The 19,404-nt window shown below is 45.9% G+C and overlaps 1 protein-coding gene and 1 long non-coding RNA gene across 2 annotated transcripts in view; one reads left to right on the forward strand and one right to left on the reverse strand.

Moving 5' to 3' along the window:
* Positions 1 to 204: 204 nt before the first annotated feature.
* Positions 205 to 9,192, reverse strand: Rpp40 (ribonuclease P/MRP subunit p40). The gene is made up of 8 exons (XM_003468830.5): positions 9,025 to 9,192; positions 7,556 to 7,700; positions 6,190 to 6,258; positions 5,240 to 5,335; positions 3,950 to 4,075; positions 1,749 to 1,947; positions 1,501 to 1,635; positions 205 to 420 (listed from the first exon to the last, which is right to left on the reverse strand). The coding sequence occupies exons 1-8, from the start codon at positions 9,145 to 9,147 to the stop codon at positions 222 to 224; spliced, it is 1,092 nt and encodes a 363-aa protein (XP_003468878.2). The 5' UTR covers positions 9,148 to 9,192; the 3' UTR covers positions 205 to 221.
* The window catches only part of LOC134478483 (uncharacterized), a 30,821-nt gene continuing 20,388 nt past the window's right edge, over positions 8,972 to 19,404 (forward strand). Inside the window, exon 1 of the long non-coding RNA XR_010051118.1 lies at positions 8,972 to 9,104. This is a non-coding gene — a long non-coding RNA (uncharacterized LOC134478483). The remainder of the gene's footprint in view (positions 9,105 to 19,404) is intronic.

The following is a 19,404-nucleotide window of genomic DNA, read 5'->3' on the forward strand; positions in this document are numbered from 1 at the left end:
TGTTTACTCTGACAGTGAGAAACCAGAAACCAACTATGTGCTATCACTGGGCGGCCAGCCCTCCTGCCATGACTAGGCTCTGCCCAGCAGAAGACGGGGCTGGTGGGAGCTGCTGAGAAGCATCATTACAGAAGCCTGAGTGAACACACGGCCCTTTCATAACCGAGAAATGTGAAAATAAGCATCGGTGTACACAAACGAGACTTTAAATTTTGTACTTTTTATGGCGGGCAGTCATCATTTGCCCCAACAGCCATCTGAAGCCAGTAGTCCAGGTTATTAAAAATCACAAAGTTGTACAGATGCTCCCCTCCTTTCCAGAAACCATGTTCATTTTCTCTCCAGGAAACGGGGCTGTCTGCAAAGCCTTGCACTGACAGTGTAACCCACGGAGCTAACTTCGGCTCATCAAAGTAGTGGCTGAAAAAGAAAAATCACTCTTAACAAATGAGGACGTGAGAAAAGCCCTTATAAAAACACACTGTTCATGCTAAGTGGTGTCTGTCATACAGCAATGAAGGTTAAATTTTTGCTTTAATTTATAAACATTAGAAGATGCAAATGTTGATACTTTCATAAATTCCATGATTAATTAATAGACACCACACAAACAGTGGTGTCCGTTCTTATTCTGGAAGACTATGTAAGGTTAAAACAACCAAAAACAAAACTGCTCCGGGAAGTGTGTAAGGACAGTTTCCCTCCCATTAATAGCCCTATTCTATGTCTCTGTTCATTGAAACAATGCAGAATAGGTCCTTCGGAAATTTATAAAGCTGGCCTGAGTTTAGAGAATCAAAGTGGAAAAAGAAATCTAAGAGCAGAATCAATAAATGTGAAAAAGGATGTTAGGGTTCAGAAGAAAGACCCTGCAGACTTAAGCTACAGAAACTTCAAAAAAAAAAGAATGTGACCGCATGCTTATCAAATAGTTACACCCAATTTGGCCTTTTCAATGGGAGACTTAAATGTCCACCTTACACACAATGTAAACATTGGATTTATTCAGTACATCCCTCAGCAAAAAGCCTGAATTGTTCTATACAATACCTGGCAGTTTATTAATGCCCAGTGATTCACAGAATTTCAGTGCTGGGACCTAACTCAGATATGATGTGGATTCAGAGATGATCAACTCTTTCCCACTCTATGTCAGAATGAAAGGTTTTACAGTACCTAGAAGAGACCCTAATTTGTCCCACAGAATGCTGCTGTGGTTTTAAGTGATATTACAGTTCTGCACCCAAAATGACCCAGGGGAGCAGAGCCAGGAAAATGAGCAGTTTGTGTACAAGAAGCAATAATGAACTCGGCTTTATCTTTTCATAAGGAGAAGTACCAGGGAACTACCAGGCAGGATAATTACACCACTGCTGATGACATTACCATACTGTGAGCCCGAGCAAGGATAAACACGGGAACTACACGGAAGGGCCCTGCTGCGGGAACACGGCACTGTGGCACCCACCAGCTGTGCGGAAGACAGAGAGAGGCTCTCACCACAACTGTTCCAGGAGAACATGGATCTTCTCCGGAAGTATGAAGCCAGTGACGGTACACAAAAAGGCTTTTGCCACCACTGTGCTTGGCTGGGGACAGCAATAGGTTGATATGAAACTATTAGGCTCATTATTTCTGTTGCAAAAAGAGAAAAAGGAAAAGATATTTACAGTCACGACATGATCACATGTGAAGTATTAAAAAACCCAGCTGGAACCACACAACCAGCCAGAGCCCCGGATACCCACAGGTCCACGTCACAGAAGACAGCGCCAAGCCAGTCGAAGAGCTCCGGGCCGCCGCAGGACGCTTCTGGCTCTCCCCGGAGCGCACTGCTCTGCAGCACGGGGCACTGCAGGCTTCTCAGTGTGCTCATCGCCACTTTGGGCTGCCGCTCTTGAATCTGGTATTTGGAGAAGTACTCCATCATCGTGGATTCTTCTGCACCTTAAAGCACACCACATAAAAGGAGGTGCAAAACGTAAGCAAGTTCCGTGAGTCCCCCCGGACCTCCCCGGTCCCCTTTGAGAGTCAGGAGGAGTTAGGAGGATGAAGTACAAGGGAAGCTATGTAAAGCTGGATTCAGACTCATTTAAAAGTCATTGAAAATTACTTTCAGCTCCTAGTGCCAGAGTTCCAGGAACTTCTGTCCTCACACTTTTTCTAGAAATGCAATGCTTTCAGATCGGGCCCCTATCAGTTTTATTTGCTCTAAGAAAATTTCATCCTTACATATAAAACCCAAAGTATGAATGACACTAATGGATGCCACCGAGGGAGAGGCATGTTTGCAAACCTCTGCTGAGGAAACCTAAGCAGAATGGAATGATGATAGAATCTCACTCAAGCCTGCTTTAGAAAACTCAGTAAAACCAAGTGGTCTTTTCAGAGATGTCTGTGCAGCTGAGGGTCCTGGAAGGCAGAAACAGGGTCCCTCCTGCACAAAGGGCAAGCAGGCTTGCTTTCTGCTCAGCGTAACAGAAATCATGTCTCCCTCCGTGCCTAAGCAGGTCAGCCAGCTTCCTGCTCGAGCTCCTGAAGCCCCAGGCTCCTCGCCTGCGACGGGACCCACTGCTGTCTCCGCATCACTGGACCTAATCTGTGTCACTCTCTGGGGTCTGCAATGAGGTGAACTGGTGCAAATGCTGGTTCTCTACGCGGTGGCCAATTTTAGACACCAATGTGGCTGGACTGAGGGGTAACTACAGAGGGGGTAAAGCATTATTTCTAGGAAGGAGATTCTCCGAGGAGACTGGCACATGGGTCAATGAACCAAGGAAGAAAGGAGCTCTCAATGCAGAAGAGCACCATCCAGCTGGCTGTGGGCCCAGAGGGAGCAAACAGGCAGAGGAGAGGCTAATTCACAGCACGGCGCTGGGCCAGCAGCTTCTCTTGCTCCGGACATCACACCTGCAGGTTCTTTGGCCTCGGGACTATGGCTTGCACAATGGTCCCCAGGTTCTTAGGCTTTTGGCCTTGGCCACTGGCTTGCTGGTTCTAAGGCTTTCCGACAGGGACTGACGGCCCTTGTTCTCCAGCTTGCAGATGGCTTACCATGGGACTTCCCAGCCTCCACAACTGTGTGAGCCATCTCCTCTAACAAGTCCCCAGCCAGCCAGCCAGCCAGCCAGCCACTCAACCATCTCTTGGTTCTGTCTCTTTGCAGAACCCTCCCGTGCTGCCTGCTATTTCTGTGAGGAGTTAAGTCCTTTGTCTCTGACCTTGGGGTTCTACGTGTTCCACCAGCATCTGAGTGAGGCTTTTGCAAACTACTGTGTTAACCTCAAGTAGAGGGAAAACATCCTGGATTTTTTAGTTTCTGAAAAATGCTGAAAGTAATAATCAGGAGAGCCAAGAAGAGAAAACTATCCAGAACCCACTGATAGATGTCCGCATGTAAGACTTCAAGTGATTGAAACTTCAATAAATCTCTTTGTCATCTCTTGTATCTACCACAGGCAGAAGAAGCACCCTTAGACTCCTGGAAGTAAATGGACACCAGCAGCCAGATGGACTGGTGTATTTCCACAAGTTTGTTGTGGTTCAGATTGAGGATGTCTCCCAAAGCCTCATTTGCTCAGAGGTGGAACTTCTGCTAGATGGCTGAATCCCAGGCCCACTAAGAGTTCAGTAGCCGAGTGTCCTCCTGGGAGGAGGAACCTAGTCACAGGGCAGTCACTGGCAGCATGGCTGGAAAGGTGTATCTTTCTCCCTGAGTCTTCCATTTTCTCTCTGCTTCTCCTCCTTTCTGTGGGTGTTGGGTATTGCATCCCAGCAATGAGACAGGGACCAAAACACAGACCTATATGTTTCCCTATCCTACACAGGAGACCATCATAATTCCTAATGATTTCATCCATTATAATCATGACATTGGCCAAAAATACCACTTCTAAAATAATCAGTGTGTCAATTACAAATGGATCGACAAACAATTTATTCTTCATACCTGTCTGATGCCAAGCCAAAAGAAAATCAAATTTCAACGGCTTTTTTTCTTTCAAGCACCAAGAGATTCTTTCATACTTCTTGGAATCCAGGTTAAAAGACAAATCCATCAAATCAATGGAAATAACTTTAAAAAAATGGAAAAAGCAATACATATTTCATTCAAATATACACGCTTGCACTGTGGAAAAAATGCTATGTTAAAGAAGTCAGAATTTTTGGATATTATAATAAACATTACTTAGTTCTTTTTTCTCTATTATTGACCAAATCAAAACTATTCCTTCAGTAGCATTTTTAGCATTAAAAACTAGTACTAGCAAATATTTTAAATTCACACTTTCCTAGGTCAAAGACTTAAGACATATCTTCAACCCTAGCTACTTGAGAGGCTTACACAGAAGGATCACAAGTTCAGGGCCAGCCTAAACAACTTAGACTACCTCGAAATAAAAAATAAAAAGGGCTGGGGATGTAACTTGGTGGTAAAGTCCCTGGGTTTGATCGCCAATACCCAGACAGACAGACATATAGATTAATTGATTAATTTTTTAAAATGACCCAGGGCTGAAGTCCTCAGGAGTTCAACTCCTGTCTACCCTGGAACGTGGAAGTCTTAACAACTGATGCCCACATCAGATACAGCTGCCAGAAGTATGCTGCTTTGCTCATGCGCAAATTTCTACCACTAATCATAAAGACTTGGGGAAATTAAAAGAAATTATTGAGAAAGAACAAGCTGTTGACTGCTCTTTTGGATTTGTTACTTGGAATTTTTGACCCAAAACGTGTATTGAATGGACTTTTTTTTTTTGGTACCAGGGATAGAACTTATGACCTTGCACCTGCCAGGCAGGCACTTATGCACTGAGCTAAATTCCTGGCCCTCGAATGGACTTTCTAATTCATTCATCTTTATATAATGTTGCTTGAGGCAAAGAGAAAAACACAGTTAGCAACATAATCTATTTTCTATGAAGCCTAACCAATAACTCTTTTGAGTCAAAAGTTTTTTTTTTGAGACAGGGTCTCTCTATGCAGTTCAGGCTGACCTTGAGTTCACTTTGTAGCCCAGGCTGGTCTTGAACTCGCAACCATCTTCCTGCCTCAGCTTCCCAAGTGCTGGGATTACAGGCATGAGCCACCACACCAAGCCGAGTCAAAAGTTTTAAAGGCAAAAAAGAATTGTATTTTTCTGAACAGAGATTAGAGGTAATTCCAACATATAAATCTAAATAGCAACACAAAGATTAGTGGATTGAAGATACTAAGGAAGCTACATGATACTTACTAAATTTCATAATTCTCCTGCCAGAATACTGAGATGGACGACCCTGAAGTCCAGTTTCTTCGTAAGTGTCTTTATCCAGTGATAAAATTAGTTTCCCTACAATTAATCAAATAATTTCCACTAAAGAGATGCTAAAAACATGACATATATTGTTTAAGAATGCAAGGCAATCAAAGAATTAAGACATATGAAATAAACTGCATAATACTTGAATATTATAAATAGAACTAAACACAGCCTAAATTTCTACTAAGGAAGAAACAGTTACACAAATATGATATATTCCAAGCATCTTTAAGACATTAACAATTGGAAATTAGCACTATTTGCACTGTTTTGTGGTTTAGATCAGTGTCCCCCAAAACTTATGTGCTCAGGGCTTTTGGCAGATGACTGTATCACGGGGAGCCACAGCTGAATTTGATGTTAGGAGGCGGGGTCTGGTGGGAAGAGACAGGTCACTAGAGATGTGACCCGGGAGGGTTTTCTCCCTCCCCAGCTCCTCTCTCCTCTGCTTCCTGGCCACCATGACTTGAGCAGTTTGCCCCTATCTGGCCCTTCCGCCTTGTTTTTGAACCAGCTGAAAACGGACTGTAACCCTGTGCTAAAATACAGTTCTTTTCCTTTAATTTATGGGTGTTGGGTACTGTGTCTCAGAGCCAAAAGAGTGACTCAGACATACTGACAGGAAAACATGTCTATGATATGCAGTGCGGGGAAGAAAGAATACTGAGAAACTATTAGTAGGACAAAAGTTATGTTAAAAACAATACGTATTTATAAATTCAGAGAATATACAAACAAGATACCTCAAACTGTTCCTTCCAAGAACGAGAATGAGTTTGCAGAGATAAAGGGCCTTCACTTTATATAGATCTGGATGATGTGACTGTTTTTATAGTATGCATTTCTTTTGTATTTAAAAAATAAAGGAAAAAAATCCATGTTACCATTTGGTAGTAGTGCAACAGCGTTATCTTCGTCAATATTGGTATTGTATGTCAGTGCATAGCATGAACCTAGAACAGAAAGTTCAGAGGACAAATTAAGCCCAAAAAAGTACACATACAAAATGTCAGTGCATTGTTTTCACGTAACAACCAAACTTTCCAGTAGGGAACGGCACCTCCCAAGGCTCCAGCTCACTCAGTAACCCTAACCCAGGCCATGGTTAAGCTGCAGCATGTAGAAGGCCCACGTAGCTCCCTCCCTTATTAAAGTCCTCTTTGGGGAAGTTTACTATCATCAGGCAGAAACCAAATCACAACGGAACGTCTGCCACCTTCAGAGATGCTGGCAGAAGGGCACAAAGTAGAATACCACGTAAGCGTGTACACCTCATGGCAGAGCTGTAGGTTCATACTCACAAGTGACTCAACTAGCTAATATTCAAAATACTCAGTCTTTCCTCATTCACTAAATGGAGATCACAGGCTTACTTCACAGCCATTGTATGGGTTAAATCTGGTGAGATAGTCAAAATGCCGGCTACAAAATGTGTCCATGCCATGACCAAAATAGTATCCAATTTCAAAGCAGAGGACAAGAATGTTTAAGAAAACAAGTGAAGATCTTTAATTTCATAACCAGCCTTAGGAGCCTCAGAATGAGAGGTGCGACAAGTAACTAGGATTCTTCCCAGGTCACCTGGAGAAACAAATGTGAGGCTACCGGAAGTTAAGCCCGAGGCCCATGGACAGTGTGACTTAGGAGGTGAGGGTGGAAACCGCAAGGACACTTTGCAATATAAATTCCAGCAAGTGGCTGCAGGAAACAGTGGAACAAAACACAAACCAATCAATACAGCAACACATCTAGGAATGTGCCAAGCAGCAGAGGGACAGGGACACAAAAATCTAAGATGATGACACTGAACCAAAAGGAGCACCTGGCCCTATGGGTAGCAGCTGTGGCTGCATCAGAAGACCAACCGTCCAACCCAGGAGACCAAGCTCCCCACTGTCTGGGGTGGGGGAGGCGATAGAGGTGTCTGCAGCAACACCACCACCAACAGCACATCCTGACCCAGATGGTAGGACTTTTCTCTCTAGTAATCCTGCTTTAAGATGACAGATACCTTTATGTTACAACATCCCCACCCAAGACTTGGGGACAGGTGTCATCAGAAACCACCAACTACACAGGACACAGGAAAGAGTGGGATGAGGTACTGAAGGATGGGCGAGTGGTGCATGCACTGACCACTGGGACTATCCCCATGGGCCATTTAAAATGACAAATACCCCAGCATCCTGCTGTGGTCTCCCCAAACTTTCTCCCCCTGCCTTATTCACAGGCACTGTGTGGTCTTCTTACCTTTTTTCACAAAGGTGTTGATGAATTCAGGTGTGATTAATTCATGAAGTGGTAAGTTTTTCACGAAGTAATAGGGTCCCATTTCCATGACGAGGTTTTTCAGTTCTTTTGATAGTAACCCACATTCAGGAATTAGGAAAGAAACCTGTTGGGGTGTTTAGTGCAAACAAGATCTTATTTCACTAAGAGTAGCCCCAGGTTTTTAGGAGTGAAGAATCATGACAGATGCTCACTATGGGACCACAGAATTCACTGGAACATGCAACATAGGCAACACATCTCTTTCTTTTTTTTTTGATACTGGGGATTGAACTCACGACCTCACCCTTGCCTGGGCAAGCGCTTATGCCATTAAAACTAAATCCCCGGCCCAGCAACACATCTCTTAACCTACCAATCCCCAGTAAAGAAAATTGACAATTCAAGTTTTTCACTTTTGCATGCACAGAAACATTTATATGAAAGAGTCTTGCTTGCATTTTATTTTTTACAACTTAGCAATGTATCTTATGTCCTGTTCCCTTTCATTACTTTAATTTCAAGGAAATAAAAGCACTACTATATATTCCTAGATTTGTTGACCTTGATATTATCCTGGAATGAAAAGAACTGTTCCTGGGAGCATAAGGAATTTATGCTCCAGTAAACAGGCTACTAGGAAGCAGAAGGGTTTCAAGTTTCTGTTGTCTACATCTGAAATGCAGCAAATTAGATCGAAAGAGTCACGGTATTCAACCCTAAAAGCTGTTACAAGCTTTCCAACTAAAGCGGAGATGTTAAAATTTAAGAGTTTAAAAAGTTCTCCAGCGTCCTCGTCTTGAAAGTTCCTCTCCCAACGACTGGCCACCAATCTGTTCTGGAAGACTGAGGTCGCCTCTTAAAAGTCTCTGAGAAATCAATCAGGCGATCAATTTAAAGTCTCAAATCATCCTAAGACTGGGTTTATTTGGAGTTAAGAAATATAAAGCCTGCTCCCACAGAAGTTTAGAAAGGCACGCAGCCGGGTTGCATGCAACTCTGGAAAGAGGCACTGGGAGACAGATGAGAGAGAGGATCCATAGGCTGAGGAACGCGATGGTAGGGAACAACCACGAGATCCACCCCGAATCAGGGCGAAGGACAGCTGCATGTGGCAGTGGTCACCCCCTTTTAACTCCCAGTACCCACTCCACCCTTCACATCTCTCCGCACACTTTACAGTGTGGAGCAGGGCAGAATCGGAGACATCAGCCTCCCCTTCCACTCAGAAGTAGGCTCCGCCCCCCGCCAGATGCAAGCTGGGATACGTAGTCCTGTAGCCCCCGCACATTAACAAGTAGCGCGGTGAACGCACTACATTTCCCAGCATGCTCAGCGAGGGCCCGCCTCCAGTCCCGCCCATCCATGCACTAAGAGGTTCCTGCCTGCAGAAGCTGAGGACGATGCCCCAACCTCGCTCGCCCGCGAGGATGGAGTGCGGCCTGACTCACCTTGTAATTGTGATAGTGCGTCTCCACTAGCTGCCGGTGGCGTGACTTGCCGTGGCCGAAGTTGGACTTCTCACAGACTAGTAAGTGCCGCGGTGTCTCTAGCAGCCCGCGCAGCGTGGCCATGCTTGTGGTGATTCCGTGTGTCCCGCCCCTCCGAGAGCTCGGCGCACCCCGCCCCTTCCCCTTCGCCCCGCCCCTACCCCGCCTCTTCTCCCAGGGCATGCGCAATGCGGCCGCCCGCGTTCCAGTTGGCCTGGGTAATGGGGAGGTTGGTGGTTCCGTGTATCCGGAATTGCTGTGACTGCAGCCTCAAACTGAAGCGCCTCGTCCAGCGGTGCCTGAAACCGTACCTTCACTGTCCATAGTGTAAATACTCGGTCCTTGAGGACTTGGCGTGGCCTTCCTGCCCTTCAGCTCGGAGCTGCTGAATGCCCTCGCAGGACTCGGGGACCTGGGGCTGAGCGGCGGGTCCTGGGCCGCGCTCCCATGGGGACGGACCCCTGCCACTGTCGTGAACAGGACGAGGACACGGCGGGGGACAGTGCAGCCGAAAAAAGCCGCACTTGCTTTTCCCACTCCAGGCAGGCACTGGCTCGCGGGACCTCACCATTCCGCGTGGACCTCTTGGTCACCATTGATGTCACACCAACGGACCTAGGCCATGCTAGTCTCTCCCAGGGTGCTAGGAAATGTGTGTACAAAGGTGATGCACCGCCTGCGTTTCTGCCCTATAATAGGATTCTTTCCAAACCACTTTAAACTTTCCTTTTAAAAATATTCCCTTGAGGGTTAAAGTGATAAATCTATGAGCTTTTCTGATGAACTCCCTGTACTCCATTGTTACATTTTTCTTAAACTGGAGAATTCATAGCCCAAAGGCTGCAGGACACCACAGTCCTGGCGATACATCCTTCTGGAGCATCAGTTTTGGGGGTAAAGTGAAGTAATTTACAAGGTGATAATTAAAGTTTTAAAAGTAACGCAAGACTAGAAGACATCTACATTAATAACTGCACCTGAAATGTTAGACTTTCTCAAGGAAAAAAAAAAAAACTAAGGAGAACCTATTTCCCATTATTTAAAACAGTAAAATAGAAGATAGGAGCAGGTCAATCAAAAACCCTCCTTGATTTCTGAACTACAAATGGCTCAGAGATGTAAGGTAGATTCATGAGGGTGGGAAATGCTCAAACACTCCTTGTTGGTCACTTCACATTAATGCGCTGGTTGCCTGACTGCAGCTAGTTTCAGCCACCCTCCCATCTTGATGGTGTGCTGTCCAAAATAGCATCCCGGCTGTCCCCCATTTCCTCCATCCCCCCAGCAGTCCTCCCTTTGTGTGCTCAGCATCCAGACTGACCTCATGAAAATGTGGAATATGCTGTGTGTTCCCCTGCTCCCATATAAACCGGGTCATGGGCTTCTCCTTAGAATATAAACCTCAGCAACCCGTCTTTTCAGCCCCATTTCCTAATTCTACTTTTTATATTTGAAAGCAAGTGTAAAATTTCCTGCTACCAAGACTTGAAAGCAGTCTGAACTAACAGATATTAGATAATAGAATCTAGCACATAGGACAGAGAAGGAAAAGACAGGTGGGCCATTTAAAAAGCAGAATAGAGGTTAAGAGAGACACAGTGGGTAATAGGTACCAAAATACAGTTAAAGGAGGGAAGATAGTTCTAATGTTCTAGCACTGTGGTCTATAACAATTAATTCTACATTTAAAAATAACTAGAGGAGATTTTAAAGGCCCCTAACTGTTGCAGCTGGTATCTGGATGTGCCCCCCAAGCCTCATGCACTCATAGGTAGGGAGTTTGAAGGTGGCTGGATTACGGAGTGTGATTAGCAATGTGATACCAGATTGAGGGGGTAGATAATGGAAGCCCCACCTGGTACGAGTGGCACGGATCCATAGGCTCACACCCTGGATGGAAGTAAAGGGAGAGAGGGAAGGCAGGGTGCTGCCAGTACTTGCTGCTGCTTTCTGCCTGCCGTGCTAGGGCCTGTTCCTTCTCTGTGATGCTGTTCTGTCATGTGATCAATCCTGCTTTGGAGCCAACTGACTGTGGGCTGAAATCTCTGACAACTGTGAGCCTTTCCTCCTTAATTTTGGGTGTTGGGTATTCTGTCTCAGCCATGAGAAAAATAATGATAATACTGATAATTCCTCCCTAGTGTATGCTACCTGTTCATCATGGCATCGATCCAAAATGGGGAAGGAGCCGGAAACAACTTACCCGACTTCCTTTTTCTTCTTCCCTCAACCCAAGTAGACTTCCTGCCCCTGCTCCCACACCCTCCTAAGTAGCCTCCAATCTACCACTAACACTGCCCCCTGCCCGGCCCCAAACTCCACCCCTGACCAGCAGTGATAAAGACACCTGCACTCCTCTGTTCCCTCAGCGGGTGCCTGCGTCTCTTCTGCAGCTCTCCTGTGCCCGCAGTAAAGGCCTCTTTTTTCCGTCTCTCATTTTGCACCAAAATCTTATCAAAAAATCTAAACATATACATACTTAAGGAGATAAAAGTGCTAGTTACCCCAATTTGGTCATTACATATTATATGCACACACAGAATTATAATGCTTTATGCTATAAGTACAAATATTCTATAGCAATTAAAAATAAATTTTTAGGGCTGGGGATTTAGCTCAGTGACATTAGCGCCTGCCTGGCAAGCACAAGGTCTTGAATTTGGTCCCAGGTAACAAAATAAATAAATAAATTTTTAAAAAGACAAAACAATTGAGCTGTATGGCTAAAAACGTGGTAACAAAGTAAATTTTTTTTTAAAAAAACTGAGTTAATGGACTTGCAAAGAAATAAATACCTTTAATCATATCCTGAAAATAAAAATATATTCTTTGTAAAAGGATGAAAATTTCTTGTAGCACATTTCTGGGCCATAATGCAATAAAATCAGAAATAGCAAAAATGGAATTTAAAGATAATTTTCTCTTTGAAAATGTTAAAATATGCTTTTATATGATTATGCATGTAACATGGTATAAATTCAAGACAATTATAAATATGCATTCTTGAAAATACATCATATCGGAGCTGTGTGGCGATGGGAAGGAGCCCTCCAGCTTGGAAGCACCTGGAGGAGTTAGCAGGTTATGCTAAGTGGAACTCTGGCTCTGCCCCGCAGTCATTAACATCATCTCCCTGCAGTTAGGAGCTGCAGTGCCGGAAGGTGAGACATTAGTACTAAATCAGGGAGCTTCCCCCTGCTGAGCCCGGACTTGACCTCACTGCCCTTCAGCAGAGGATTCCAGGATGCGGCTCCAAATCAGCAGGTGCTGGCTTACAAGACCAAAAACACCTTCAGACATCAGCGTGCAAACTGGCGGTGGCAGCTGCAGTAGAAACACTTCTTGGTGACCCCTGCCGGGGTCTGAATGTTATGTGTCCCCCCACCCTCATTTGTATGTTGACATGGAGTCAGCAGTGTGATTAGGCAGGTCATTGGGACGTGATTCATGGCATGAGAGTCTTTGTAAAAGAAGCTCTAAGTGCCGCCTGGCCCCTGCCACCACGGGAGGACACAGTGAGAAGGGCACCTTCATGAACAAGTTGGAGGCCTGCGCAGACATTGACTGTGCCAGCACGTCGACCTTGGGCTTCCTGTCGTCCCCAGCACTGTGATAAGTCTCTGCTGTGTATGAGCCATCGGTCTGTGCAGTTCTTCTACGGCAGCTGGAATGGATGAGCCCCCAGGTAGATAGTGTGACCCACCCCACGTGAGGGGTTGGGAGCCCAGAGCCCGAGGCTTGGTTTCACATCTCCTGAGCTGACCTGCTGACCGGTGTCCAGTTGGGGATGTACAGGCCAGGTCACTACATGGACATGTGCAAGTGATGCCGAGTTTCAAGAGCAGAACACAGGGCATGTGATTGCCGCCCTGTCACACATGTTCAGAAACAAATGTTCAGAAGACAGTTTGGAAGTGGCAATTGTTTTTCTAAAGCTCCTACAGTTCGAGTATACTAAAGAACATATTTAGAAATAACCGGTACAGAAGCATGTAAATGTTATTTTCAGCTATACAGAAACATCAAATATCTAGCATGAGGTGTTTCCCAAGAGCTCTCTCTGAGTTAGGTTTTAGCATATTCAATTTAGAGGTTATTCAGTAGACCACAGAACTAAATAACTGTTTAAATAGGAAGCCTGGAAATACAGTGCTGAGACCCAGGTGTGGTACTGAACACCTGTAATCCCAGCACTCGGGAGGCGGAGGCAGGTTTGCAAGTTTGAGGCCACCTTGGGCTAAAAAGTGTGTTCAAGGGCAGCCTGAATGACACAATGTGATCTTGTCTCTAAATAAATATGAAATGCAAGAGTATTACTTTTTTCAATCAGATTTTGTTGGTACATTTTAGGTATACATAATGATCACATTCACCATCAGTTGGTACCTGTACAAGCCGTAACTTTTTCCCATTCCCCTCCCCTCCCTGTTTACAAAAGCTTTGTTTCCATGTTTTCCTTCTTTTCTCACTTTTACTTTCCTTTCTTTCCTTCCCCCTCCCCAGTGGAACATTTTCTTCCTGTTTCACAATACCTGTTATAAACTTGGGCCCTTACTTACACTCGGATTCTCACACTGGAGAAGCAACGTGGTGTTTACACCTGTGTCCCATTTATTTCACTATGGACTCACGGTGTATCCATTTTCCTAGAAATAAAGATCGATGACAGGACATGGCCGGGGACTGAGAGGCGGAGCGGGGATGCAAAAGCGTTGAGACTGTCCTGTGTGTGGCCCAGTTCCTCTGATGAGTGTAAGCATGCCGCGCTGCACACATGTCCTGATGCAAATAAAAATGGAGAAGAATGCAATGTTGAATGAAAAATGCAAGCCATAAAGATACATGTCACATACGTTTATGGAAAGTTCAAAACTTACCAAGTTAATGGGCTTTTTTGGTGCTGGGGATAGAACTCACAACCTCGAGTTTGCTAAGCAGGCACTTAAGCCGCTGAGCTAAACCCCCAACCCCAAATGAATGTATTTAGAGACATGTATGTGTAAAACTATAATGAAAGTCAAAGGGATTTTTAAAACTCGAGATGAATGAGTCTCCCCCATGGGGCAGGGCAGACTATCCACAGACATGCAGCCTTCCATGCCCATGTTAGAACATTTCCACCCCCCATACCTGGTGGCCACCCCTTTCCCCGACCCCGTCCTCAGCTTCCCACAGATCTCCTTTTTTTCCTTTTCTTTGTGGTGCTGGGGGTGGAACCCAGGGCTTTGCACAGGTGAAGCAAGCTCCCAGGGCTGAGCTGCACCCCAGCCCCCCACTAACCTCTCCGTGTTTTCTGCACTCTTGGATAAAGGTGCAGTGGGAGGTGGGCCTGGCAGCGTAGCCGGGTGTTGGGTGTGCCCTGGCAGGTGCGGGGACTTGGTAATCCCGGGGCACAAAGCAGCGCCCCTGGAGCCTGGCACCTGATCCGAATCCTGCACGGGAACCAATCTGCTAGCTCACGCCCGGTGGGACGGCCTGGCTAATAAGGTAAAGATGAAGCTCTAAAAGAGCCTGCAGCCGGGGCCTTCGCTGCCCTCTTGTTTTTGCAGAGGTTCGGGTGATCTCTTTTTCTTCTAAGCACCCTTTTCTCCTTGAGTTTTGGGGTGTGTGTAAAATAAATGTCAGTCTTTCACATTCGCCAATGTAAGTCATAGAAGATAACACGGTTCTTTAAATTTTTATGTTGCGTACCATACCAGTGCTTAAGGAAAAATAGAAGGCAGGGAAAAGAAATAGGAGCCAGCTCTCTGGAGGTCCCGAAGGACCCTCGCTTGTCCCCAGAGCCTCTGCTGATTCTTGGCTCACTGGTGTTTTCTCAAACTGGGGCCGCTGAGCTGTGGGGAGCAGTTTGGTTCCCAGAGAATGGGAGGGAGGCAGGGAGTGGGGGAAGAATGATGGAGGGGTGGGGGCAAAGGAACTAAGCAGGAGGGGAGGGGTGCGGCTCTGCAGGGTGGGAAGGAGGAACTCGGAGCAGCAGGCCACAGATCCCAGAATCTGCAGGTGCAGTTGAGGCCCAGGCCTTGGTGGTCCCCTGACAGCCAGAGTGGGGGCTGGGGAGCGGGTCACCAGCTGCCGCACAGGCGGAGCACAGGTGGCACCCGTGCTCCAGGAAGCCCGCAGCACGGAGGACACAACCTTAGGGAGAAGCAGCACCTGCATTTCCTACTTACTGGAAATGTTCGCTTATTCAGTCAACAGCCTTGGCTCTGAGTGCCCGCCACATGCAGGCACCGGGAAGCACAGCGCTGCAGTCCCACCCTGTCCCTGCCTTTGGGGGACTTAGCATCCCATGGGGACGACGTTGGTGATATCCATCTCCTCATGCTTCCCGGAAGTGTATTCTGCCCACGTTGGGCACATTGCAGCTATTGTTGATGAATAATTGAAGAAATGAAGTTTATATTCAATTTTTTTTCAGAAATGCAAAATAGTTATCATTTTAGTTTTGCAGATGAAAATGAGATAATGTGAACGTTGTTAAACTGCTACACTGTACAGTTGTTAACTGTACACTTAAAAATGGTTAAGGCAGTAGATTTTATGTTCTATGCATTTTTACCACAGTGAAAAAATTTAAAAGTGGAACACTAGAAATACAGGACATTTGTGACTTTTGTAAAGTTAATACAAACAAAATAGAAAGTGTGGAATCCTAGTTTTCTAGTACTAAAGTTCTCAGTGATGTCAGCAAGAGATTTTTGTGTTTTCTCCTTTTGTGGCAGGGTAGGGGTGTTGGGCTTAACCCATGAAGAAAGTGACCTATGGGCCGGGGTGCAGCTCAGTGGCAGAGCACTTGCCTAGCACGCACAAGGGCCCGGGGTGCGTCTCTAGTACCATCAAAATCACAAAGAGGGAAGGCATGAGATATACGTACGTGACAAATGTTTTCCAACGGCTAGACTAGCCTATACATGTTCTTGTGCATCTGAAAAAGTTTTACGCTTCTTAAAATACTTACTTCAGTTCTTTTATTCCTCTTGAATTCAGTCATGTTCCAGAGCAACTGTCAAAGCATTTTTCCATCCACGCGGGCCTCCCCCCTGCAAGGTGCCTCTTATCAGACAGGCGGCAGCAGGAAGTTGCCTGACTGGCTGACCTCAGCCCTGCAGCCAGCTCTCCCAGCCTGGTACTCCTTTGCTGCGCCCGAGGAGTTTTGCTCCTTTCATAATATCTCGGCTCCCATCTGCTCCGAACGCAGCAAACGCAGTGCCATTCCAACCCGTGATGGGTGACGTTGTCACTGTGTGACAGGGGCCTACCTGACGTACACTTAAATGGACTGGGAAATTACCGGATTGTTGAAATTGTGCCACTTTTCAATAATGAGCAAGCCTGTGGATAGGAAGTACTCTTCACAGCTCTGTCCCATAGTTGGTGTTTGTGATGTTAGAAACATACAGATACCTGAGGGGAAGAAATGTCCTGCAGTCTGAGAGTTTCAGACTTTTGGTCTTTTCTCCTGCTTCCAGGGAAGAGAACATGAAACCACAGAGACCTGCAGCCAACCCTTCAATAGAATTGTGCAGGTCACTGGCTGCCTTGAGGCTGGTGCTTGGTGACTTATTTTTACAGGGTAATTTTTAAAATAGCTATGAGGAGGTCCTAGCTGCTCATTGATTTCCCAAATGTACAAACTCTTCGGTGTTTTTAAAGGATAGTCTAAGTTCATAGATGGAATTTTTTCATATTAAATAGCGATCTGAGCAGGGTTTTTTGTTTTGTTTTGTTTTGTTTTTTTGAAGTAAAGGTCTTTGGACAGGGACAGTGTCTTCTCATTGATTCTGCTACCTGTGTGCAAAATGATGTTGAATCCAGGCATGGTATCAAAATGAGTATATGGTATTTAATATTGAACCTTAAACTCAGTGGTATCAAAGTGTGGGTCATATGGAAGTGTCCCCTCCGCAAAGGCCTGTGTGCTAAAGGCCTGGCTGCCGGCCTGCAGTGTTCGGAGGTGTGAAAACTTTAGTAGGGGGGTGAGGTGGTCGGTGTTGTGCCATTGGAGGGATGTTGGGACCACCAGCCCCTTCCACCCTCTCTGCTTCCCAACTGCCTTTTTTAGGTACACGCTCCCCACCTCGCTCCTGCCCCAAACAACGGTTATTTCCCAGTATGCTTAGTCCACGTCAGCTGGGCCATTGTCATCCCGTGACAGACAGCACAGGTCACTGGCGTCAGGAAGGGAACAGTGGAAAACTCTGATGCTGTGAGCCCAAACAAGCCTTGCTTCCTTGCAGGTTGTGTATCTCAGGTATTAGTCACTGATTGGAAAGTTGGCTAACATAGTTATGCCAGGCTAAAACTCTTTATGGAATCATTTATTCACGAACAGAAACAATAAGATGACAGGGATTTTCTAACCAGTCCACGTTTGCAGAGCATAATGATTACATTCATCTTACAGAGTTGGTCCCTGTACATACCACATCTTAATGTTCCTTCCTTCCCCTTTTCCCTCTTCCCTAAAATAACAGGTTAGTTGTAAATTTCAGATTTTGGAAACTTCTGGCCTCTGGCCTTTTTGAGGAGGCATCCTGAGCTTTGAAAAGCGTGGGGGTCCACTTGAGCAGCAAAGTCTAATAAAAACAGTCATGAGCCACACCTGTAAAATGGAATGTTCTCTCACCACTTAAAGAAAACAACTGAAGTTGACTATAATCCAGTTTAGCCTGTATTATTTAGTCTGTATTTAGCCTGACTATAAACAGTTTTTAAGGGGTAATCAGTGTAAAAGTATCAGTGAAGTGTTAGCATCTCTTGAAGGGATGGGAAATCTTTTAAATGTGCTCTATTTTGTGCTTCCGGTCTCAGGTGAAGGCAGCCGCATTGCATGCCCTGGTAGTGGCTGCTGCCCTGACAGAAGAGTGCTGAGAGCTGTGACTCCCCAGCCTCAGGGAGGTGAAGGCCCCACCACCCTGCCCCAACACCGTGCGCTTGGGGACCACGGATTGTAAATTGAGTCTAGGAGATGTCTACGATGTTCTTGTCCTGCCCTTTAGCCACACTGAAACACAGAAACTCCTGTTCTTTTTTGGTCACAGCTGGAAGCCCTAGAGCTAATGACTTCTGTGGCACTCACAGGTAAGATAAGACCTGCTGGAGACATCAGGCACCGGGGAACTACAATTTCCTTCTTGCCCCTTCTTGTCCTTGTTCTTGTCCTTGTCCTTGCAAAGGGCCATGCTGTTGCTGGCCCACGGTAGTCGCCATTACTGTTCCTGGAAGCACCCTCTGCCCTTCACCCATTGACCTGGACTCATGGAGTTAATTCCAAGGTTCTGGGTGACTTGTGGCCTTTCCCTGATAACAGGACGCAGAACTTCCCAGCTCCTTGCCTGTACCTCTATTTTTTCTCTTCTTTTCCTCCCCCTCCCAACTGTATGCTGTAACACTTGGCAGGAGACTGGGGACTCACTGGAGGGGGCCCTGATACCTGGCACTGTGGAAAGGACCCCCAATGCTCATGTCTCTGTCAGAGTGTTGGGGGGGATATTCTTTCCTACCAGCATCTGTTCTCAGCCTAGAAGAGAAGACACAAGTCACCCTATGGAGCTGGGCAGGAAGCTATGATGACATTTCCTCAGGTGGCCCACTGCTGCCCACCTGCTGCTCCTGTGTGGTCCATTCCCAGAGTGAGGCAGGCAGGACAGCGGGACCCTGGCAGGGAGAAAGGTCATTCTGGATCTGCTCACAGCCTTAACCTCCAGCTTTTAGGTTTGGAGAGAATAAATTAAAAGCTACTTTTTATTTTGCTGTTAGGCTTTGGATGCTTCATGGTCAGGGTGTGGTTGTCTGTTTCTCCTATGATGTAGGTTATACTGCAAAGTGCCAGTTACAAGCATACATGTGTACGTGCATTACTGTATTACTCAACAGATCCAGCTTTTAATGATTAGAAAAGAAAAGTGCCTGCAGGGTACCTACTGCTTGCCAGGTATCTGGAAATGAACATGTCAGATGCTGGGGTCCTTTCTGCAGTGGGTGTATGAGTGTACATAGTTGCTACTGCTGCATAACAAACCATCCCTCATACTTTGCCTTGGCCCAGCTGGGCCATTCTTGTCTCATCTGGCCTCCTTTGCATATGTATGTGTCTGTGTGTCTAGCTGTTGATTTACCAGGTGATCTAATGGCTGTCAAGTGGGGCACCTTGATTCTCCTCACTGGAATATCTCTTGCTTCAGTAGGCTAACATGGGCTTGTTCTCACAGAGATGGTGAGATTCTGAAAGAAAAGAACAAAACCAAGAAGCTCTCACAACCAACTGACAGTCATATCTACTGCCAAAGCAAATAAGTCCCGCCCAGATCCAATTTGAGGGAAACATTCTACTTGTCAATG

This window comes from Cavia porcellus, unplaced genomic scaffold, assembly GCF_034190915.1.
Source record: "Cavia porcellus strain 051 isolate PalLab524CR breed Dunkin Hartley unplaced genomic scaffold, mCavPor4.1 scaffold_13, whole genome shotgun sequence".
Classification (NCBI taxonomy): Eukaryota; Metazoa; Chordata; class Mammalia; order Rodentia; family Caviidae; genus Cavia; species Cavia porcellus.